At 47.7% G+C, this 24,155-nt stretch overlaps 1 protein-coding gene across 2 annotated transcripts; it reads right to left on the reverse strand.

Moving 5' to 3' along the window:
• Nucleotides 1–16,723: 16,723 nt before the first annotated feature.
• VGLL1 (vestigial like family member 1) lies at nucleotides 16,724–23,933 on the reverse strand. 2 transcript variants are annotated; one of them, XM_010303436.2, is made up of 4 exons: nucleotides 22,893–23,933; nucleotides 21,889–22,308; nucleotides 19,762–19,821; nucleotides 16,724–19,076 (listed from the first exon to the last, which is right to left on the reverse strand). In XM_010303436.2, exons 1-4 carry the CDS (start codon nucleotides 23,182–23,184, stop codon nucleotides 19,036–19,038), a joined length of 813 nt encoding a protein of 270 aa, XP_010301738.2. In that variant the 5' UTR covers nucleotides 23,185–23,933; the 3' UTR covers nucleotides 16,724–19,035. The 2 variants fall into 2 exon arrangements, with proteins under 2 accessions (XP_010301738.2, XP_075619252.1); XM_075763137.1 differs by having other exon boundaries at nucleotides 21,889–22,305; nucleotides 22,893–23,932.
• Nucleotides 23,934–24,155: the final 222 nt, after the last annotated feature.

Consider the following 24,155-nt stretch of genomic DNA (forward strand, 5'->3'; position numbering starts at 1 on the left):
CTCACCAGAGAGGAAGAGGGAACAGACATAGCCAGAACACCACAGAACACATCATCAGCATCCGGAGAAGGAAAGGTTGCATTGCAGTTTCTGTTCATTTTTCACCTTGGTATGAATGAAAGAAAGCTTTTGGAGTCCAAGGCAGCAAGCAGCAGCCTCAGGGACAGATGAAGGTGTCAATACTTGTGATGGTCACATCTCTCTGTGGAAGAAAAGAGCAGAAGATGGTGGTTGTAGCCACCATGGCAATGGCAGGCTGCAGTCCCACCGCTCACCATGGCCCTCAGCCATGGAGAACCCCATGTGGAGGTCAACAGAAGTTCCAAGCACCAGCAGACATGAACATGACCTGTCCCAGGCTCCCACTGCCCAGCAGGTAGATCAGAGCAGGGTGTAAGGTGCCATCTCCGCTGCATTTTCCCCAGAGACGTGAGGGGACAGCCCCTTCTCTGCCACCCTCCAGAGCAGCAAAGAGCAATGGGAAAGAGCTGTAGGGCATGGCACTGGCTTGCTGCTGTCCCTTTAAGCCACCCTGTTCCAAGGGCCATCGTCCCCTGTGCCCCCTTCCCTCCATATCTCCTCACCTCCCCATCCTGTTGTACCACCCATGGACGCACCCTGAGCCAGCCCTTCCCCAAGGGGACTGAGGTGGGTGAAGAGCAGGGAAGGCGGAGAAACAAGCCCCAGTGACCCCACAGAGGACGGAGGGCCCCGAAGGGCATGTGGGTCTCATGCCACATCTGGGCTGCACATCTGGGCAGCGATGCCAGTCTTGCTGTGCTGAGCCACGGAGAGCATCCAGCCTCTAAATTGCTGATGCTGAGCCTTATCGAAGCTGAGAAACCACAAAGCGCACTAGAAACTTCTTGCTGTGACAGCTGCACCTACCTCTCCTGGCTTCCTAAAAATAGAGCCTGGTGCGGGGAGCCCCATGGCCCCGTCCCTGCCAAACAAGCCCCTGCTGCCTGAGTCACAGCGGAAGGGAGCGGGAGCATCCCATGCATCCCCCCACACTCGGGCGAGTGCCGAAAGCAGCTCTCCCCGGCACAGGGTGCGGGGGCCTGCGACCATCAAAGCCGCAGTGAAACGCCCTGGCAAGGCTCTGCTCTTTCATGTTGTGAAAGGAGAGGGTAGGAGCGGGGAAAAGCAAAACCCGCGGGAGGCTGCGGGGCTGCCAACGCCAGCGGCTGCCTCCCACGGCGCGGTGCGATGGGGTGGGTGGGGAGGGTCCCAGCATCACCTTTGCATCGCCCCTTCCTCCCCCACACACCTCATCGGGATGGGACTGAAAGGTAGCCGGGACTGCGCCTTCGGTATCCGTGTGGGACTCACAAACAAAACAAAAGCCGCAGGGGGAGAGGGGGGGATGCTGCCATTCCTCCTCACCCTGTGGGGCTGAGCCCCCCAGCAGCCGCTGCTGGGGCCAGCTCCAAGCACTTGCTGGGCTCCACGGGGCCAAACCCAGCCTTGCCATGGCAGAGCCACCCAGCTCCCGGATCCCACTGTCCCACGAGGGTCCCTGGCCATGCAGGTGGGACGTGCCCGTAGGTCAGGGTTTGCATTGTGCCCTAAGGAGGGTTTCACAGCTCTTGGCCAAAGTTCAGAAGGTCATGCCATGTGCAGCACTGGGAGGGATGGGACCTCAAGGATTTCGGGTGGATTCATGGGAGGTGAGTGAGATGCAATGTGGATCAGCTGCCGTCCTGCACAGCCCTTCCCTCCATATTCAGAGGTTTGCAGTGAGACCCTCGCACTGGCTGAGCCCCAGGCTGGCTGTGCCTGGTTATCCCACCAGGACTGCATGGCACCAACACATCTTGCAGCAAATCATCTGGATCCTGATTGGAAATTATCAAAAGATAGGCAATCTCCCAGGGTTGATTTGGCAGCCACTAATTTAATCTTCTGCCTGTCTCCTCTGCATTAAACCACAATCCCCCTGCCAAGGCAATATGAATGCAAATTACTCATCTTTTTCAGAACCTTACACACATTGACCTCCATAAGGCTTTCATCATAGGGCTTTCTTCACCACCACAAGAATTGCCTCCATGGCTCTTCACTGCATTTCAACCCTTTCAGTCTTCACCGTCATTTCTCCCCTCTCCCTCTGTTGACTTTTGAATCCCCTGGGAGGCCGTGCTCATCCCTCAGGATCATGGGGATCCCCTTGGGGTCATGCACAGCCCCAAAGTGAGCAAGAGAGAGTGACACTGCTGGCAGTGGCAGGAGATCAGCCAGCAAAGTTGAGCAGCCAAAGGTGTGAGGGGCAGACAAGGAGCACTGTTCTGAGGGCTTTGGGGAGAAAAATCCCCCAGCCCCTGCCTGGGATTAACCATCCCCATGGAGAAGGCAGCGCCTGGGGACATCTGTGCTCGGGTGGAAATCCACACGCAGCCATGCTCTCTAGTAACGCTCCGTCTGAAAGCCCAACCAAGACGATGCACACACAGTCGGAGGCAGCAAAACCGATCTTGAATCTCTTGCAAAGTGATGCAAAGGCAGAACGGCATCGCCTTCAATAGCATGCAATAGATACTGCAATGGTAACCCACAGCCCTTTTGTCTCGGCGCTGTAAGCTGTGATGCTCTGAGCCAGGGACGTAGGCGTCGCGAGGAGCCCTCTCCCTGCTCGGTGCCAGCCCTGCCGCTGCTGCAGCATCACAGCGTGAATGCTTGCCCCAACCAGCTGGTTTGCAGCAGCCTCAGCCACAGCTTGCTCCTAGGCCAGGCTGCAATAGCCCAAGCTTTGGGGCATCATCTTGCTGACAAATCCATCATAAAATCCCTGTGAGCCTGCAATAGACATGGCAGACAGTAGATGCTAAACCAACTCTGCCATCTACTGACTTCTCCGGCTCCCTGCCCCACCCTGTCCATCCCTCCATCCCTGCCGCACACAATCACCTGGGAAGTTGTTGCTAAAAATGAAGGTCTTCTGTGTCAGGACATGGTGCCATAGGTGATGCCAGAAGAGCCCTGCAGTCAAGCAGAGAGCAAGTCCAACACCCACAAAGTGCTGATGTTTTGGGAATTTCTCCATCTGAACAGAGTCCAGCTGCAGGTTTTCCTTTGCACGGCCAAGGAAGCAGTGCCTCATGGCTGGTGTGTGTCTCCTCAAGGTCCAGCCACCTCCGCTTCCCCCACTGCCATGGGAGCAGGGCTGGTGCAGAGCCCAGGTCTGGCTTAGTGTGTGCTCAGCGTCGGAGGGGGTAAGAGCGAGTGACAACCCCGAGCCGGCCTGGCAGCCCCGAAGCCATGACCAGAAGCAGTGCAAAGCCTGGGTCTGGGCTGAGCTCTGACCCTGCTCAGCTGATTTCACTGATGGCCACAGTGGCACAGACAACCCCCAGGCAGGGGTGCATGGCACCCCTTTTGTAGGAACTACCACCTGTGCGCAGAAACCTGAGCAGCAAGACCAGCTCAGCGTTGCCTCGCTAGTAAGATTAAAAGGAAACAACACATGCAGAAGTGGAAATAGAACGTCCCTGGTGCTATGGAAACCACCCTGCCAGAGTGGGAAGGTACCTCCCGGACTAAATCCTGGCTCCCTCTTTCCAGCGCTGCAAAGCAAAGGAGCTTCTGCTGCAGAGATCAGGGGAAACACCCGGCCATAAGGACAAGGGTATCCCCTGCACCTCCAGTCCCAGCTCGCGCCTTACTAAGTTTGTGCCCAAGCAGTGCAGAGGCAGCTGTGTGTGACAAGTGGGAGTGTTGAAACACACCAGGAATTCATTTCCTCTTTTGCTTTCCTCTGCAGCAGTCCTGGCACACACTGCACGTGCAGGACCTCCGCAGCTGCTGTGAGCCATGGGCCAGCACACCACAATGCTGTGAGCCATGGGCCAGCACACCACAATGCTGTGAGCACCACGGCCTCAGCCCCAAGCTCCCGCCCCCACACTAGTGGTCCCAGCAGCCGAGGGGGGGGGGGGGGGGGGGGCTTCTGCAGAGGAAAATGGTGGCAGCGCAATGACAAATGCCAAGGACTGCCGCTCCCTGCAGTGCTCTCAGGATGCACCAGATGGAGGACAGAGACTTCCCATGGCAGCGCTGCAGTGGGGTGGTGCTACCAAAAGCATCGACACGAGGGTCTTTGAGATATTTCTCTTACTAAACAGTGAGAAAGCTAAAACCATGGCTGCTGTGAAGATGAGCTGTTCCACCAATACTTTATTTTCTCAAGGGAGATATTTGCTTTTCAACACAGATACCAGTGGCAAAAGGCTGTGTTGCAGATCGAGCTCTTCTGCCCACTAGCACACCATTTCCGTCACAGCCAGACACACTTGTCACCAGGAAGACCTGCTCCAAATGTTTTTTTGGTCACTGCCCAGAGAGCTGCAGGTCTCCAAACACCCTGCTGAGCTGTTTGTGCTAGGCATCCTTTCCACAAAGGGTGTTACACACTCAAAAATGAGGTCAATAGATGGGGCCACACACAGCACTTGGCAATGGTATGGCATTGGATACACCAGTTTCAGCGTTCCCCTCTGCCCAGAGGAGAGGCATTTCCAAAAAGTGGCTCCAGCCCAGGTGAACCAGAGCTCTGGCGTGAGCAGGGTATCTCCTGTCCTTCCAGGAACAGGACGGCAGAAGGTGCTGCAGCCCCAACCCCTCGTCCCGTGACGCTGGGAGCAAATCCGCTGCAGTTTCTAGGTACAAGTCACTCTTACCGACAGACGCACGGCACTTCTCAGAGCTTGCAGCCTGCAGCCTGTTTGCAGAGGGCTGAGAGACCTCAGCTCATCTCACATTTACCACAGGAGCCGGGTGGCTCCCATAGAGTGGCTGCTGTGCTGGGAGCCCCACACCCGGCCTCGGCCCCCCTCGCATGGCTGCTTGGCAATGCAGGAGCTCTGCTCCGGCTCCCAGCCCACCACGCTCGGGCTGCGATGGGCTGGTTGCTGGAAACCCCCAGGAAGGCATGTCGAGTGTGTCAGCTGTCTTCATCTTTCCCAGAGGTTTCCCGTAAGGTGTGGACAAAGTTCCTGTAGAGCTACAGAAAACATGGCTTGTTCAAGCACTCTGTTTTAGGAGAGGATGGGGCTAAAAGACTAAAATTCAGATGATTATCCACATGCAGCCCCCCCCCCCCCGCCATCCCAGGATCAAGTCACACCAGAGGAACAAACTTCATCTGGAAAAGACTCCTCCAAACATATGTCATGCATAATAAAATCAGACACAGAGCTATGTGCCTCATGGACGAGTGATAGTTATGGGTCCAGGGGACAGATCCCAACATCAAATTGCAGAGCTGTGGGATTTCAGCTGCCCTGCTGATGCCCAGGCTCAGCCATAGTCCCATGCAGCACATCACCATCTCCCCTCGGACCCCACCGTGCCACCACGTCGGCTGATGAAAGCTGGCCTGGGGACACGCAGACGCTGCTGAGGGTACAACTTTGTTTTCCAGAGCAGCTCCTCATCAGCCCAGGCTAGGGGACACACTTCTCACCCACCTGAATGAATCACCAAATTCCAGAGGCTGTCATTCCGTTCTAGCAGAAAAGCAACCTTTATTTTAAAAGTGGAAAATCTTTGGCCTAAAGAACCCCTGCACACCTGGAAGGAGCTATTACGCAGATGTGATGCGGTCGGAGAGGCTTGCACACTGAAATGGCCACTTGCTGCGAAATACAGTGGAAAAAAAACCCCAAACACCCTGTTCAAGGAAAATACAGAAATGGCACTAACCATAAGGATAGAAAAAAGGACTGTTTTCCCCTGGTATTCAGGGAGGGGAAGAAGAACATGTAGCTGTCAAGAAACTATCACCATTTTGCTGAGCCACAAGAAAATCTACCCACATAAGTATTGAGTGTTGTCAGCCCTGTGACAGTAAGTTGGGGAAACCGTACTGGAAACAGGACTAAGTGGTTTGAGAGAAAGGAAAGCAAACCCAGAGCATATTCCAGCCAGTTCCCTCAGCATCAGCCTCCCCACACTTCACCACAGGCCAGGAGCTGGCCAGGATGCGAATCCTGTTGGCCTTCACCACCTGGACATATGGGTGGAGAGATCTGGCAGGGGCAGGACACTGGCTTTCTCTCGCTGCCTATGTTCCGTTGCTTATGATAAGTTAGATAAGTCAACTGGTCTCAATTTCATCACTGGTGAAATGAGACATCTCTGTTGCTGTTCCATCCAGAGACGGAAACAGTCAAATATATATCGAAAATATACACAGAAATAAAATTAAAAATAACTTATATATATGTATATATAAAAATCACCATGCCAGCTCTAATCTTCAGAGCAATATTATTTCAGAGTGCATTTTATCTCAAGGTGGGGCTGCAGGATTAGCAAATCCCTTTTTCCCCCGGGGTCAAATCTCTTTTGCCTGCAACAGTAATTGGCGAGTGACCTGACTGTCCTCATCTTGACCCATGAGCTTTTTCATCTTACCTTCTCCCCCCATCTGAGGGGGAGTGAGAGTGAGAGAGCAGCTGGGTGGGCTGGTGGTAACCAGCCAAGGTCAACCCACCACAAGGTCCCAGCCCTCCCACAGCCCTGTTCGTTTCCCACTCTGCGATGCAGTTGCTGAGGAGCATCGCTGCCCTTCCTGGCTTCCTGACCAGTGAATTCACCATAATTCTCAAAGAACTGACCTGAATCACTACACCTAATAATTACACAGTGCAATGTTGAGTCCCAGTGTTGCCACACACTCCCCCTGCCCCCTCATGTCTACTAACCAGTCCCCTGGATCCTGATGGTGCCTGGCAGTACCACATGATGCAGAGACAATTTCTAAGTGACAGCCTGGATTTGGCAAATTCCCCCCCTCCCAGATTCCCTCTTGCGGTACGTGAAATAATAGCAGAGCGTGCAGGTTCTAGGGTGGTCGTCAAGATCTTTGAAAAGGGGACTCAGGTTTTTTTCTTTAGCTTTGCAAGGCAAGAACATCAATGGAACTGAAAGTAGGTTCGCACCACATTGCCCACCCATGCAAAACTATAATGAACCACAAAACCAGGCAATTACACAATCTTCTTCTAATGTTTACCAGGTTCGTTTTCCGAGCACTGACTGCTGCTGAAAACAGCGTCAGAATAGTTTAGTGGTAGAAATGACCTCTTGGTCTGCTATTGCCAGAAAAAACAGTGAGTTTGTCCTGGAGGGTAGAAGCACATGATTCAGGTCTCTAAGAACGAGCCCCGGTCTTCAAATAATCCTGCAAGTGCTGAAAACACTTTTGGTACAAACCCAGAGCTCTCATATCACTTTTCTTCACATACCTGAGCTCAAAGGGAGAAAATGTGAAGCAAGTTTTCCTCCCTGCATGGGCATCTCCCAGGAGGTTGGAGCTTGAGGTCCACGGTGCCTTGAGAACCACATGGAAAGGCCATATCTGCATTAACATTAGACAATGGGCATCTCTTAGACCCTGCTATGTCCTTTTAGCCCAAGCCCCAAGAGCTGCCAAACACTGTCCCTACCAAAATCCAGACTGAGTTCTCCAGGTTCTCTTTGGTTGCAGCCAAAGGCATGATCACACAAGGCATCCGGCAGACAAGAGCACAAGGTAACCATGGAGACCACCACAATGCCTATGTGATGTTCCCTCTTCTAAAAACCTGCTAAAAAACCTAGCTGCTTTTATTAAAAAGCCCACTGAAGTGAAGTCAAGGTAAGAAGCAAGTTGTGGTTCTCTTTCTGAAGAACAGGCTGTGGGAGCCCACCTGGATGTTCTGGCATGCAGGCCATCTCAGCCGTGCCATAGGATCTGGAACTGAAACCATTTCTATCCATAAGTGATGGTCAAGGTCAAGGCTGTGTGTACACTGAGGTGTGCAAGCCGAAACTGCACTGGGCACACACATTGTATAGCTATGCCACCTCCAGACATGGTGCCCACCTTGATGTGAGGACACTTTTCCAGGTCAGAAGAGGGATAAGAACAAAGAGCTCTGCAATGACTGATTCCATCCTCTGAGCAGATTTCCAAAAACCCTGAGAAATCCCTCTCCAGCTGCATATAAGGACTCAGGAGGAAGAACAATTTACAACCCCTTTGCACAGTTGGAGATGTGTCCACCCCTTTCATGGCACAGGAGCAGCAATATGGCCTGGAAGATCTCAGGGCATCTGCAGCATCTGCTCCCATGTCCTCCTCACAGCCTGTGGATAACCAGTGTTCATGGGATGGGACAACTTTCTCCTCCTTCCCAGAAGGAGGAGGAAATTTCTTCCCTAACAGCTGCCTCTACAATGCTTTGCAACGTGGTGGCTCCTGATGGCTGGCAAGACGCCAGCAAGTCATTCATAAAATTGTGCCTCAGGTAGAAAGAAGGCCAGAGATCTGTATGAGACATGAAACGCTCTTGAAACTACATAGTTGTCCTGGGGGATATTAACATATAAAATTAATGAAGACCCCTTGAGCATTTCACACATCTGCCCAGCACATAGCCTCAGTGAACACCAAGCACCAACACTCAGCAGCTCTGGGACATGATTAAGGCCAAGGAAGCACTCAGCAGATGCGACTCCTGAACTGCTGTGTCCCTACAGGGTTCAGTGGTGGCAGGACAGAAGGTCTCACTTGGGTTGGCAGCACATGGACCAGCAGTTTTGGTTCCCACATGCGGCGTTAGAGGATGTGGGATGGGGTTGCATGATGCTCAGCACACACCATTACACGGGTTGGGGGTTGGATTACGATGGCAGACCAGCCCAGCTGGAGCTCAGGAGACACCAGGCATAAAAGCCATCCTACATTAAAATCAAAGATCCAGTGCCCACCTCCAAGATTAGCTGATAACCAAGGAAGTTAAGGACCCGCCTTGTGCCCATCAAGGTTGCAACTTCCTACACTGGGCATTACATCCAGAGAGCTGCATTTAGGAGAGGCCTGAGCGTACTGCTGTCCCCTTGTCGTCCCTGAGCTGGGAGCATCATGGTTCGGTTACACACTGCGACAGAAACACTTGTTTTCCCTTGTTTCACCCGTCTGTCTGATCCTTGCCAAGCTGCTCTACAGTTTTCATTTCCTTAGCAGTGGGAATTCACTAGTCTTACTGATGCAATGCAGTAAAGTAACACTTCTTAAAGTGAAACCCGGTGGGAAGTTTGCTTCCCACACTGCGCCGTTTGACAGCAGCTCTGGGCCAGTGTGGCTCCCCAGGAAGCAGTGGTAGCCAGGATCTTTGGAAGAAGAGCTGGCTTGCATCCTATCTGTTACTGCCTGCTTTTGAGGACTAAGGCACACACAAAGCACTGCGCCTGGACCATGCGTGAGCTTTGCATTGTCCCTCTTCCACCGGGCATTGCAAGTGGCTTTTCCAAATATCTTCTTGTTTTATCATCAGGCAGTAAGGTAGTATTTGCATTCCTTGCCTCAATCCATTTCTTATTCTTGTGTCTTTTGCTGTCTATACAGCAAATGTAATGTTCAACGGCTGCAGCAGCAGCAGAGCGTGACAAATGTTAAAAGTCTTTGGGATCAGTGAACATCTTTACATTCTGGGCATCTACACAACAGACGAGCCTTGTCCTGATGGAGCCTCCTGGAATCACCATACTAGCATCATGACATGGCATTTGTCACCCAGGAGCTGCACCACAAGCTATCGCAATCACTGGCAGCACGATGAATCCACCCACAAATGAGAGACAAACTTAATTGCATAGGTGCAAACACATTGCATATCCTCAGGCATGCAAAGTACCGCTAATAGCACTAATCATCTCCCAGTGCTATGATATGCGAAAGCAGCCAGAGGTGACTTGCTGTTTGCACTGCTCCCACTCTCCTGCTGCAGCGGTGGAAGCAACACAGGGCAGGAGATAAGAGAAATATCCTGTAAAAGGGAAGAGAGGCGTGCGTCATTTGTATGAGCCAAAGACACAGAGGACTATAGACACGTGATGAAAACCTGCTGCAGTTAAAAATATATATCTAATGAGGCCAGACCAAGCGTCCTTCCTGACTGAGCCATATCGAGACAGATGGATTTCCCAATTCAGGAAGAAACGAGTACACACCTCAGGAAGACAAGATGCTCATCCTCTGACCCTGCCATCCACACACCAGCAGCACCCAAGCCCAACGCAGAGGCCCTGCACACCGTGGAGTGTCCCTGCAGAATGAGTGATCACAGACAGCAAAATCACCAATATGTTTGGGTTTTTTCAAAGACATCGGCTAGGAATATATTTATTTTTTTGAAAAGAGATTTAGGGAGGTCCAAGCTCTGAACCAGGCCCTGAAAAGAAACAAAGAATAATGGATCGCATTTATCCATGGAGTAAACGGCAGCACTGAGCATTCAGGAAATGCAAGACCAGACTCATTTCCTACAAGAAAAATAACAATATCTTCTTTCATGCCATGAAGACTTCAGGCTTTCAGTATTTTTACTACAAGCCAGGCGACTGAAATAGAGCTACTTGAGTTTAAAGCCACCAAAGAATTAGACTGAAGTTACTGAAGCCACTGCTTTGGCTGAAGTTTCAGAAGGGCTCTGAGACAAGTACAAATCAAATCCAAATGCAGCCTTGTGAGAAGGGCTTGTAGTTTCACATCCAACCACATTTGGTCAGTGAAAAGCCGAACGCTGACAGTTTATCAGCTGCATGATTTACCCAAACCTACTTCTGAATAATCATAAATCATAAAAGTAGCTGTCAGCTGAGAGGCAGTCTCAAGAACACACATCAAGAGCCAACATAAAGCTTAAAAAATCCTGCAAATACATAGAATGATTTGACTCATTTAATTGCTTAAATCAAGCCAAAATCCAATTTAATAACACCCTTATATCTGAAGAATATGTCACAAATAATGCGTCAACAGAAATACATGTTTAACACAAAGAAGTTAAACTGGTTCTTTGGCAGATGCTCGTTTACATATGTATTGATTTAATTACAGATTTCTCTCCCTCAAGATTGCTAAAAAAAAAATCAGAACACAATCCTAGAACCGTTCAAACTGAGCCAGATTGACTAGATGCACTAATTTTTTTCCTTTGGTTGTGCCTGCAGAGATGTGCAACATTCCTGCTCTTATTGACATAAACAAAGTTGGAGGCACAGGCAGGACTGCCGCAGCTTAAACTCCTGATGCACTGCTGCATGCGAGGAAGTTTGTATCTGTCTTCATACATATAAAAGCCGGAATCAGGCCAGAAAATCCTTGGGCTTTCAGTTTGCATTAAAGCAAATTTCTGTGCATGCTGCAGTTGTGTATATGAGACACGAGGGGGATGGATGTGCACAGGAGAATAAACCTGGATCTAGGTTCCCATGCTCCCCAGTTTGCAAAGTCACAGAGAAAATTTTTCCCAGGCAAGGAGGAGTGATAGAGAAGGTTCTTATTTCCCTGAAACCCCTCCCTTCCCAAGCATTTCTGCATGGAGATGGGCAGCAATTCTCATTAGTCACTGTTATATGGCTGTTTTGTGCCCTACAGCATGTCAGTGTGGGAAATCTGCTGAGACTAAGACCAGCCTGGCAGCCTGCTGCAGCCCAGGCAGCGCCAGCGCCCTGTGGGGTGATGCCAGAGCTGTTTCCCAAACTGTTATTTCTTACCAGTATTCCCAGGCTGCTTTCCTGTGTAAACAAGGAAAAATTTAAAAAAACCCAACAAACCAGGTAGTTTTTGGGATACCACTAACACAGGCTGTGGGCAGACAACAGGTTTCTACGCAGGGAGGGGGATCGCTGCTTGTGCCTGTGCTGGGAGGATGCTGCACAGGGATGCCTTCTGGGATGACAAAATGTGCTGCATCCCTCGACTCACTGCCGGCCCGTGGCTGTGAGCTCCAGGGTGAGTTCCAGGGTGGCTATGTGATCTTCCCCACTATCGCACCATCCCATGGGTGTTCCTGCAAGACAAGCGGTCTATAACAGCATATTTTGAATGACAGACCTAGAAGCCTCCTCGTCAGACCCAGCTCATCCTCCAGCCCTGCCTGGGTGTGGGCAGGCATTAGTCACACACTGACCAGCTTCGTTCAATATGCCATCTTATAGATGACGCATATGGATTTTACACCTTAAATCCATCTAATAAACTGAATTCTCCATGACACTTTTTTTGCAAGAAACAGGACAAACAGTGCAGCCATGATCCTCATCCTACATATTTGGACAAACCCAGAAAAACAGTCCAAATCACCCAGGGCAGGCGTTGGGCAATCATTTCACGCTCTGTCAGCAAATGTAGAGGTCAACAAGAAGGTGCTTAGATCCTGCATGGAGCAGAGTGGAAACATCCTTCTGCCCCTCCTGTCCCAGCCCTTTTATTCAGAGTAAATCACTCACCTTCGTGCTACAGTCCTTGATGCTGCTGTTGTAGCAAAGTACCTTTAGGATTCACAAGCAAACTAACGCCTGGCTGCTCTTTGCACACCTACAGTCAGCAGGCATTGGTGCAACCTTAGGCAGAGGAAAAAGAGTATTTTGATGCTAATCTTTTCATAAAACATGGCACAAATCCAGCACCAACAAACAATGTGTGGTGGGTGGAACTGTGATAGTATCATATGTCTCAAATGTCTTAGTTATGTGACAGCTTGACTAAAGCCAGGAGATTTTTCTTAAAATCTACTTATTCTACATTTAAAAACCCCCTCCTTTATGCATCAAAAAGTCCAGCTGGAGGACTTTCCTAATTGCCCATCATTTTTAATTAGCCCTTGTGTTTTTCTCCGGAGTGATTTGAGTAAAGTACCCAGATTGCACACAACGTTCCTCACGCTGGTGAGCTGCACATGGTGACTTTTGTTAAATATCATGTATCCGGCACACACTTGAGACTTGATATTTGGGTAGTTCCCAAGAAGCAGTATCATTCCTCCCTGCTCTCCTGAGAACCTAGCTTTTCTGCATTAGTCCATACTGCTCTACAACCTCCGCAAACCCAGAGGTCCCCATTCCCATAGCCACAACAAGACCCAGTCAGACATGGGGGCTGCTCTGTGGGTCCAGTAGCTGGATGAGACAAGACTTTGAGACAGACAGTCAAGATTTTCATGGGAATTAATCTTTAGAGACCAAGAAAGGGTTGATCTTTTGCAAGGCCAAAACAAAGTGTTGTCCCTTGACCACATCATTCAGTGGTATCTGTGAGCCTTGGGTCATCTCTGAGCCTACGACCATGGGGCAAAAGATGAAGCCTGTGCGCGCGGGGGTGTTTCTCCGCAGCCGTGCAGGCACAGGGAGACGGCGTGCGACAGTACAGGGTTATTTTAGTTACTCTGCTCAGTTACCAGAGATGCCCTTTGAGTGTTCAGTACATTCAGTTTCTTTCCATCCGCTCAGTTTGTTTTGGCAGAGGGATTTACCTAAAGTGACACTTCTCTTTGGTAAACATACAGTACTGGGAGATAATTAAGTGCTTTACAATGCTGAGCGTATAAACTTTTTATTTTAATTGTGCTGCATGAGACAGGTGGAAAGGTAGTAAGCAGGAGATGAAATACTGTTTGATAATATTTATATAGCCCTGTGCTGTACCTAGCATTTGCCAGGTGGAGAGAGACAGATGGAGAAAACACAAATTGCTCTGGTCAGACTCAAACCCAGAGCCTGCAAAGCCCAGGTTGGGGCGATGGGGGTGCAGAGGTGAGGATGGAGGTCTGGGAAGCAGCCAGCTTTTGGGGGTGTGAGGGCTTTGCGAGGCCAGCCTTGCTCATGGGAAGCGCTGATCCCAGATTAACCCCCACCGAGAAACCAGGCTGCAGGGGCAGCATGAACCAGCAGCATGGGTGCTGGTGAGCTCAGACGGGTTCATGGTGGCCTCTTGCTGGACGCTGTTTTGGGTAGCACCACATTTGAGCTGCCTTGCAGCCAGTTTGGGTCAGCCAGCTGCGTTATGGCTCCAGCCACCCAAAAGCATCCTCCAAGGCAGTCTGGAGAGCCCTGCAACCCCACACCACAGCCCAGCCATTGCCTTCCCGGCCCTCAGTTGCCTTTTCATTCCCTCAGCAAAGAAAGTACAATCTGGATGATGTGACCATGACCACAGCCATGTTGCTTGCACAGTAACAGTGCCACTGCAGTAACACGCAGCCCTCTGACACAGCATGTGATACTGAAACGAGGAGACCATCCTCCTCCCAGCAACCAAGGCACCAAAGCCAGTGGTTTGCACCAATTTTCTGCTGAAATCCAAATGTAACGATAGATGATAACTTGGAGGGGAGTACCGAGCTCTCAGTGGATCGGCAGCTAAGTGAGCCCTGAGCCCAAAACATGCAGCATTTTAACGACAATAGAGGAAAACAGGGCTGGTTCATAGAGTGCAGTGCAAAAAACGCTTTTACCCTTCCCAGGAAATCGCCTGTTCCGGTTATTTTGGGTTTGCCTTCATTTGCACCAAGGCTGCATGGGCACTTAATCATAAATCTGCCCAAGGGGGGAAAAAACCCAAACACATGCACAAAAAAAAAAGGTAAAGGACATCTTTACTGACACCAGCTTCGGCAAAGGATGGCAGAGCACCGTGCTCTCTGATGGGACAGGCAGGTTTGGCTCCGGTACCCCCTTATTGCAGTTTTGGCTGGGGTGGCTGCAGGCAGGAGCACCAGCCTGCCAGGCTCCTCCTGCCCAGCGGCAAGGCTGGCAGCCTGCAAGGCTCTCCAGGCTGCTTGGAAGCGAAGGAAGCAGAGCCAGCCCCTCAGAAACGGCTAGAAAGGGCTTGGCTCGGTTTGGCTGTCATTTTTCTGGGGGTATGTGGGAGCTCACCCACCCAGGAACAAGGAGCCGTCACATTCACAAGTGAAGATGAAGGCCTTTCTAGTCAGACTGCAAACTCTTTCCTACCCATGCTGGGGAGAAGGATGCCATGAATTCACTGTTCTCTTCCCCCAAAACTGCTTGCTTCAATGCTTTGAGAACTTTCCCACATGAGCCATTTCTCAGATTATTTTTCTTAAAAAAAAAAAAAAAAAAAAAAAAAAAGATGCAGGACACGTGCAACCATCACTCCTAATTCCTGACCTTCTCAGCATTGTGCAGGTCACACATCACACCTTTAGTTCAGACAACTATAAATTCACCAGTGCTGACACGTTTCAGCCAGACCTCAGCCTTACCCTGTGACTCACCAGGAGCAGGACTGTCCTGCTTGGAGGAGCCTGCCAGAAAAAAGGCTTAAAAACCACAAGATGGTCAAAAAGTTCAGTGCCGAGTCAGTGTTTACCAAAGGCTGCGTGTCATGTGGGTACATGAGGCGTCCCTTTCTCATCCGTGATGGGGCAGATTAAGACACCTGAATACAAATGAAAGCAACAGCAGCACGGGTTCCCTTCTCTGAAAAGGATGAGGGATATCAGCTCCAGCGGGAGGGCCACCAGCTACAAACATTTTCCTGGGTGACATCGCTGTTAGCATCACTGAGATGGCGGTGACCCCAGAGACAGCCCAGGTCCCCAGCAAAGCGCTGCCACCTCCAGCCCAAGTGCACACTGGAGAGTTTGTGTTTCTTTCAGCTGCCCATTCAAAATTAAGAATGGCATAAATGCAGACATACAGTCACATCTCCGTCATGTTTCATGGACATTTCGGAACCAGGCTGACTTCGAGTCAAAAGCTAGGCTGATGGGGAAGAGAGGCAACGAACACTCGAAGAGGCCATATAAACTGTGGCCAAGTTACTCGGTAGCATTCCTACCCCCTCCCCCTTTTTATTTATTTCTTTTTAAACCTTTAGGTTTTTCTTTAATAGCAAAAGAATCTCTCATGTTTGTCATTGCAGTTCGGAACTATTTTTAACACTGCTAATGAGTGACCGAACTGGGGTGGAGTAGCTAAGCCAGCTACGCTGCTCCCAGCCACCCACAAGGTTTATCTGACCATCGGAGGAGGAGCTGGACCAGGGCCGTCCCGCACGAGAAGGCAGAGCAAGGCACCTGCAAACATGAGAGACACGGAAGAAAATGTCTGTGTCCTGGGACATGCATGGCGAAAAATGTACAACAGTTCCTGCAGCTTATTAAAAAAAGCCCCAGACTCCTCACAGGGAAAGCATCTCAAATACCGGAGTATTTTTCTTTGCGTTAATCTCTGAACAGGGCTCAGAGTATGTAGGTTGCATCTCATCTGCCCATCAGAAAAAGATAGGAGAAAAATCATCTGTGCAAAGAAGTTATTCTTGGGCTCGAGCTTTAGAAACGGTACTCAAATGAAGGTAAAAAGTGGTTTCTGACAGGGTCATAAAATTACCAGAAAATGTAACACCCAGCCCACATTTGTCCTTTTGTCCTTTGAAGCGGTCTCTGCAGAGGTGCGCTAGCATTCGGGGAGTCGGAAGCTGCTGAAACGGGTACATCCTGCATCCCTTCTCCTCCCCACCGTGATTGCTGCATTCAGAGGAGGAACTGAAAATAACCGTGGGAAGTACCAGATGGCAGCTGCTGAATGCAGCGTGCCGTCTGGCAAGTCCTTCCGAGCAAAAGAGCGCACATACTGAATGGGAACGAAGATGCCATCATCGAAGCATGACGGCAGCATGGCAGCATGAGGAACACAGCACTAGCCTGAGCAGAAAAGCAAGAAACACTCTGCTCTGGACAAACAATATATATACATACACACACACACGTATATATAAAAGCCTACCTAATGTAGGGAAGTGCTGTGAAACATCCAAACCTCTATTCATACTAAACCACTAAAGGCAGATTGCACTGATGGGATAACTGTGTTTATTGCAGAACAGCAAGATGCCTACAAACCCAGGCACGCGCTGGTGCGCGTTGCTGTGGTGGTGTAAGACAAAACGCCGGAGCAGGACAGCTGCTGTCCCCCAGCCCTCTGCCCCAAGGTCACCGTTCTTCTACCAGCCTGGGAGGAGAGCAAGCACCTGCATGCCCGGCTCTCAGCGCTGGCGAGCGGGGTCCAGGATAAGACCCCGGCCCTTGGGCTGCCCAGGCACCTGCTCCCTTCCCCGGGGTCTGCTGCTCAGCCGGATGGCGAGGACACGGCATTGCCAAACCTTGCAGCAACAGCTCAAAGTGTTCCCACGTCAAGGCAGAATCAGTGATGCCTTGTGTCCTTGCAATAAGTGACACGCATTTAAAAACAGGAGTGTTTTTCCCCCCCAGTGTCCAACCCCACTTGGTTGATTCACCAGAAACATGAGCTATATAAAACACCTTGAAAATTTGCAGCTGTGACATGCACAGGATCAGACTGTTCAAAGAAGCACTACATTTTAAGAGCATTTAAACATACAGTTACATGTCTTTTCAGACCTTATAGATAAGGTCTTTCTTTTAGGAGGTATGGCAGAGGGAGACAAAAATAATTTTTCAGTATTTTGAAGCAATAACTTGACTAGAATTACAACACACACTAGTAAGACAGATGTATGCAGTACAGCTTGGAAATCTTTGGCCCACAGAGGAAGTCAGATTATATTACCATGTAGCCTTAAAAATCAGAGAATTAAGGGGTTTGTGGATGACTAAAGAAAACTAATCGGAGAGGTATTCCTAAACTTAAAAGACAATTTTGTAGAAATATTAAAAATGAGTGATTTTTCAGTGGTTACCTATAGGAAGACATGATGTTGGTCTACCTTTTATTAATTTAGTTAAGATGGATCCTCTTGTATGTGATGTCAGGTTGGTCTAGCTCATGTATATGCTAGAGCAAGTTTGTATGATAGGATTTTTTAAAATTTTTCTTTTTAAATCAGAATCATAAACATCTAAAGTTGCTGAACTCGAATTATTTATAAAATTACACAAGGTGTTATAACTGAAGTAGACCACTGGCAGCATAGATATATGGTGTAAACAGAGCCACAAACACTTACACCAGCTAAGGATTTGTCCTATAAATCACAAGCTCTAGGATCTGGAAAGGTCAACTTTTTCCTTAAGCAGCTGTGTAGAGCTGTCAGATAAAGTTAATTGTGCTCCTTCATAGTAAACTAACGTATAGCTAACGAAGAAGGAAAAAATAAACTGAAATCTTTTTTATCCTTAGGATTTACAGTAAAGGATTACATATACAAACCTAAACACCAGTCACATGAGGCTTTACTCACAGTAGCTTCAGCAAACATATTTGCCAAGGGCAAGTGGTGAAGCAAGGTGGGGATCTGACCGCACAGGATCGATGCACAGTTCATGGCTGCCACTTCTGCTGCATGGAGGAGCATCAAGATGACCCTCATTCAGCCATTCTGAGGTCAGTGGGATGCAGTTACCTCGAGCAGAGGGATTTTTTTTGCTTGTTCTGGCAACAGCCCTTCAAGCTCAATAATTTAAAATTAAACCACACAGAGTTTATTTAGAAAAATAACCTTTTACACCTGCAGAGAGCCTGGGAAAATAGACCATTCCCACCCCCAGCTTTTTGCTCAGTGGTATTTTAATCACATCCAGCGAGGACCCAGATTTCCTCCCAGATCTCATGTTAATTCACTGTTATCGAGAGAATGATTATACATTATGAGAGAGCAAACCAGAGCCTTCGGGCATATGCGTATTATATAGTTTCTGAAGAGTGCCCCTGTGAATTGCAAGTATGGTTACAAATTATTGTACTTCCAAAACATAAATATGATAACATGCTTTGCTGACCTGTGGTTGTCTTGAAGTCTCTTGCCCATGGTCTAAGACTATTTTAAACAATATAGAGATACCAAATCAAGATAAGAAGCTGCAGCGCTGAATTTATGCTAACTGCAAACCTGCAGTTATCAGTTATTAACCTCATTGATAAGAATTGTTCTTCTTATCAAGAGATGGTAAATGGAAAAACCCAGAGAGATTAAAAGGTGCTAAGAGTCCTTTTGGAGAGGGCTATGTGAAAAGCCTTAAGTAGACAATATTTCTTCACAACAAACATACTGTCAGGTTTAATACCACACCTATTAGAAGTTATTTACTGAATAGAAAAAGATGATTTTTCATTCCCCAAATAGTAAATAGTACATGTATTCTTCCAACCAAGAGGAAAAGCACAGAATAGCTGCAGTTCATTTCTTCTTGATTCACAGTTGCAAACAACAAAAGTTCACAGCAAGAACTTCCTCTTTCAGAATAAAGTAGAGACATCCAGTTGCTAGAAGTATAAATCTCGTCTTCTGTCATGAATCTGAATACCTGAAAGACACAGCACTATCAGGACAGTCAAACAGCATAGTCCATGCAATCTCTTAGGATGTTGTGCAAACAAAATTGCACCTTTGGGTCTCTTCTGATGCAAGACTGCCCTTAGTAGAATAACCAGAATGACCCATCCAAAGTATCCCCAAAATATTGCACATCAAAGAACCAACACCAGGGTATGACACAGTCTCAAGAGACTAATAAAAGCATGGAAGCCTGAATGCTTTTGGGCATAATTTCTTAGAACAACTCTGCTAGCAGTGTGGTGAGTTTGTTGGTGAAAACTGCAGTGGTGCTAGCACACAGTCTGACAGCGACCTCAGCTTGAAGCTGGGTGTTTGAGATACCAAGCAAGGGGTGTCCTATCTTTTGGGGACCTGAAACTTGGAGAGTCAGTGCAAAATAGGTGTCGTGAAGCAGCAGGCTAATGGTATAACCACAAAAACTAAGGCAGATGGAGTTAGAAAATCATATATGGCATTTTAATAGAACGTTTTTTCTTCCCTCTGTTAATGTATTTATGGGAGATGGTGTGCCTATCTGGGAGGAAAAACAAACTTTTGAAACACCATCTGGAAGCAAGTAAGGAAGCATCTTTAATTCTGCATGCATAAGCAAGGCAGCTATCCTTCACAGGCAGGCATTGATCTGTTCCAAACCTGCTGGTTTCATTACTCACCTGCAGTGGCATGGCTTACACTGGGATTTTCTGAGCCTTGGTAAGAGCTTGCTTTCCTCTCTTAAAAAAAAAAAAAAACCTGAGATGAGCAGAGATTCAACATAGAGCTAAAAGTAGACAGTAGATCCTAAAGAAACCTTGTGCTTTTGCAGCCCAGCCTATAGCACAGGTGCTGGGAGCTCTGTGCTGTCTGGCACAGCAATATACACTTCCATAAATATAAATATCAGCTGTTCTTAAACATGACACAGCGCAACGAGAAGTATATTTAACAGATAGAGCCAAGAAACAGGGACTCCCACAGCCAGACTGGATGCACACATCCTAAGGACTTGCCAAAGACTCTCTGTGAACACGGGCCAGCCATTTCTTATCTGTTCCTTTTGGGTTGCTTGATAAGCATGTGTATGGCGTTATAGATGTGGTGCTACGAGGATCCCCGGATATTCAGAAAGGCCCTGTAAGCATCCTGAAAGAAAAGGCTTTAACTGGTGATGGCTGGGGAATGTTGAGCTGTTTAATTTCCTTTTCAATTTTTCCCCACTCATTTTCTTTCTGAAATCTTGAAAAAAAAAAAAATCCACTGTTAGCACTGCTTCACTTTTTTGATCTCAAGACTAGTTTCAGGAAATACCTCCTTTGGGCTCCCGAGCCTTAATAGGCTCACATTGCCCCCTTGGGGGAAGAAGGGCACCTAACCTTGTTCTTAAATTAAATCCTAGAAGTCCAGACCTTTAAAGTAATTAGACTGCCATTTACTAGCTGCAAAAAGTCTAGGGTGCGTGTCTATGCAACACAGACACACAGTCTCAGCTGAATCTACCTAACTACGTACCACGAGCAGAACGTTTGTATTCCAGCTGAAGACATAGACACTCTCCCTTTTCTACGCACAGACACAAACAGGCATTAGACACTCTAGCAGGAATAAGTTAGCAAAACACCTACAGTAAAGGTCCTCGTAACAACATAGGTTCACTGTAGCCTCAAAAGAGAAACTGCGGATAAGTCTGCTTGCAGATATAAGCCCATGTTCTGCCAAATTCCTGCTGATGCAGATTAGAACCTGGGTAACCAGTAGGTATTTCACAGCTGTCTATTTTTCAAAACCTAAGACTCAGGATCACTTCTTCACATGCCTGGTCCTTTTTATCCAGAAGCACCAGGTAGGAGACACTGTATTTTTCCAGGAGGCTCCCTAAACATTTTCGCAACCCTTTCTCTTGAAGGTCAGTGCCAAGCTGACTATCTGGGTAACGCCCAGGAACAGCAACACAGGCATACCCTAACAGGGCACCAGGAAGCCTGATCCCAGAGAGCTTCTCAAAGGCAGAAATTACTCACAAGGGAGCAATTTTATCCAGCAGCCCTAGATGCTGTGGGAACATCAGCTCCCGGGAAACAGACTTCAGTCACCAGCCATCTCTCTTCTGTGTGCTAGCACTACACAGGATTGGGATTCCTACTAACTGTTCATAATAAATAACCAACAATCATTGCTCCTGCATGGATTGCATTAGCTCTGGGAAAGCTACTGCAGAGAGCAGTCGCAGCCTTTGACAGGCAGGGCAGCAGTGCTTCATGGCAGGCAGCAATTAGCTGGGAGACAAGGCACGGCCGGCCTGTCAGCCCCTTTACCCCAGTCCTTCCAGCTACAGACAGAATAGGGAGGGAGAGAAATCCCTGGGCTTTCTGCTAAGGGCTGCAGTTTCACCTCCTGTAGGCAGACTATCAGGAAGATACGGTTGCTCAGGGCTCTTACCTGGCCACCCCTTTCTGGTCGTAATACAGGAACATCTGGTACACACCATACCTGCTACCTACAAGGCAGAGATCCTGATAGTACTGTGAATAATGTTTATATTCACTTAAAATATCTCCCTGCTGTAAGCCAGAAGGTAAGATATTGTGCAAGTGGGCAATGTATATATTTTGATTAAGCCATACTATATAACTAATCAATCCCAAGTATCACACTACACATCATGGGTTGTCTATTGGAAAAAAACTTCTATGAGCTGGGCTGAAGATGGTTCCAATTTGAGAACCTTAGGAACAGGCTGTGTTATTTTGCCTCTTTACATAATGTGCCATCAAAGAATAAAGTGATAGTAAGTATTTCCTTACCTCCCCCAGGAACTGAACTTTGACTTATATTTTGAAACCTAGCAGGTCCAGTCATACAAGCAGAACTTGAGTGTTGCTTCATGGTACATTCTTGCATGGATGTTAGGCACCTTTCCTGTTGCAGGAGACCAAGAAGAGAACCGTATTTCCTGTCAGAGATTGGTTCATCTACCACGTGCAGGTCAGGCAAGGCATGATGATATACCGAACTGGCAAGGCTGGGAGTCCCAATCGAAGGGAAGGACCATAAATCTGCAGGTTGAGTTGGATGACTCCGCAGAGCTGGTGGCTGGTACTGGCCTGCCATACCGGCAGCAGAAAAATTGAGACCAGAATTTGACATGCTTGTTGCAGATGATGACGGATATGGTTTGGAGCAATGTGAAGAGAAATTCCACTGATGGGGAGACATGTTATCTACTTAAAAAGAGAAAGAAAGCATTTGAAGTCTCATCAATTCTTACTTTTTTCTACGGCAAATTCCAATGGCCTTCTAAGGGAACGCTACCAGATTGCATATTCCTTTTTACAGGAATATATATTCACTGCAGTGCTGCTTCTCTTAAAAATCAGCCACAAAGTCATACTGAAAGCAGACTAGCCACCACCACCAATACTTTCAAATAAATATTACATGTGTTTTCTTACCAGCCACTAGCATTAAGCAGGTTTTTAACAATTGCAAGCTTAGACAAATATATTTTTGCAAAGATGACAAATTAAGGCATCATGCACTTAATGCATCTGACTGCGACGGAGACTGTTGGCTGGAAAATGAGGACCCAGTCCTGCTAACAGGCCTATGGAGAGCTTGGGAAGCACCCCAGCAAGCACAGGGATTTACCCAGGAAGTCCCAGCTACGTAATCCAGGGCTTTTCAGGTGTGATACTTTGTTTTCTGTTTGCGCACAATTCCAAATTTAAGCACGCTGCATCTTAAATTCCTTAGTGAAAGCTAGTCACCCCCTATCTAACACCACGCTCATGCATGGAAAGCAGCTCACCATTCTTCAGCACAACAGTCTCGCCTTTGTGCTTTGTGCTCAGGTCTTGTGGGTTCTTGGCATTGCTTAGAGCTCTAGAAAAATGTTCATCTACCACACTGTTAATATCCCCTTGGAAATATGTAAATACAACACTCTGAGACCCCCATTCTGTTTTCACAGCTTCTTTGCTTTTACACGGCTTTGGAGAGAGCTTCCTTGTTTCTTCCATTTTCAATAACCAACAGCGCCTGCCAAAAACCCCAAAAAACAGACCAGTCAAAGAAATACTGTTCAACTTAAAGTATTTCATATTAGAAGTACATAATAAGGAAATCAGTAAAGAAAAGGTGTGTGGAAGAAGCAGAAATCCAGATAAAGAGTCTAATCTTACTAGTAATAATTCTTCTGGCCCTACCAGTTTCAGCAGGAAGATGGGCTCACCACAGACTGCGCACTTTAAGTATAAAACAAAAGGAGAAACCTTTCAATAAATATGTACTACATTTTTCAGAATTGTGATGGGAATGCATTTTTTCCCCAATCAGACGACTTGAGTCCAATTAGTCTTTACCTTGTTCAATGTGCTATCTTTTGGTGGTGAGCTCTAAGTTTCATATAACTGTGCAATATGCAACTTGAGTAAGGGATACTGCATCTTGAAAGCAGTGAATGGCTTAGAGATGCAGAGGGCCTGATGGATACCAACCTGGTATGAGTTACCTATCAATGCCATAGCATCGGCTCTACTGAAGAATAAAACGAGCACATCTGTCCACCAGCTGTCATTTCTCACCCTTACTTCATCCTTCTTTATGCCCCTAGGTGTAGGACTTAGTACTGTGCAAATAAGCCCCGAGGATGGAACTGTGCTGAAAGAACTGAAGCACTTAGGCAAATAATTCAGAGGTGGCATTAACACTGGATGAAGTTCAGGATGAACTTATCAAAATGCTTTGCCCAATTCTGGTTTTTGCATTGTTCAAAAAACATATTGACAGAGAAAAAAAAATTAAAGAAGAAAAAATATTCATTGGCACTTAAAATAACACTAAATTTAGATAAAGTTTGAAGTACCTTGATCACTGTCAACACAGACCTCCACAAGGAAAAGACTTCTGAGAGTAATTAGTTTCTTCACCTGTTAGAAAAAGACACTCAGATTGAATTACTGAAAATTCAAATTATGGCAAATTCAAGTTAAAAAAAAAAAAACAAAATCAAAACAAAACCCCTTTTTTGTTTGAAATAACTTACCTAGGAACATGGTGGGTCTGCCAGTTG

Source organism: Balearica regulorum, chromosome 11 (genome assembly GCF_011004875.1).
Source record: "Balearica regulorum gibbericeps isolate bBalReg1 chromosome 11, bBalReg1.pri, whole genome shotgun sequence".
Taxonomy (NCBI): Eukaryota; Metazoa; Chordata; class Aves; order Gruiformes; family Gruidae; genus Balearica; species Balearica regulorum.

Bases quoted from the DNA above. Each gene is read 5' to 3' on its own strand.
- VGLL1 (XM_010303436.2), bottom strand. From the start codon at position 23,184: ATGAAATACTTTAAGTTGAACAGTATTTCTTTGACTGGTCTGTTTTTT. The intron at 22,309-22,892 runs GTGAGCTGCTTT...TCTCTTTTTAAG, and splicing joins GACTGTTGTGCTGAAGAATG to TAGATAACATGTCTCCCCAT. The intron at 19,822-21,888 runs GTAAGGAAATAC...TTTTTTTTTAAG, and splicing joins AAGTTCAGTTCCTGGGGGAG to AGAGGAAAGCAAGCTCTTAC.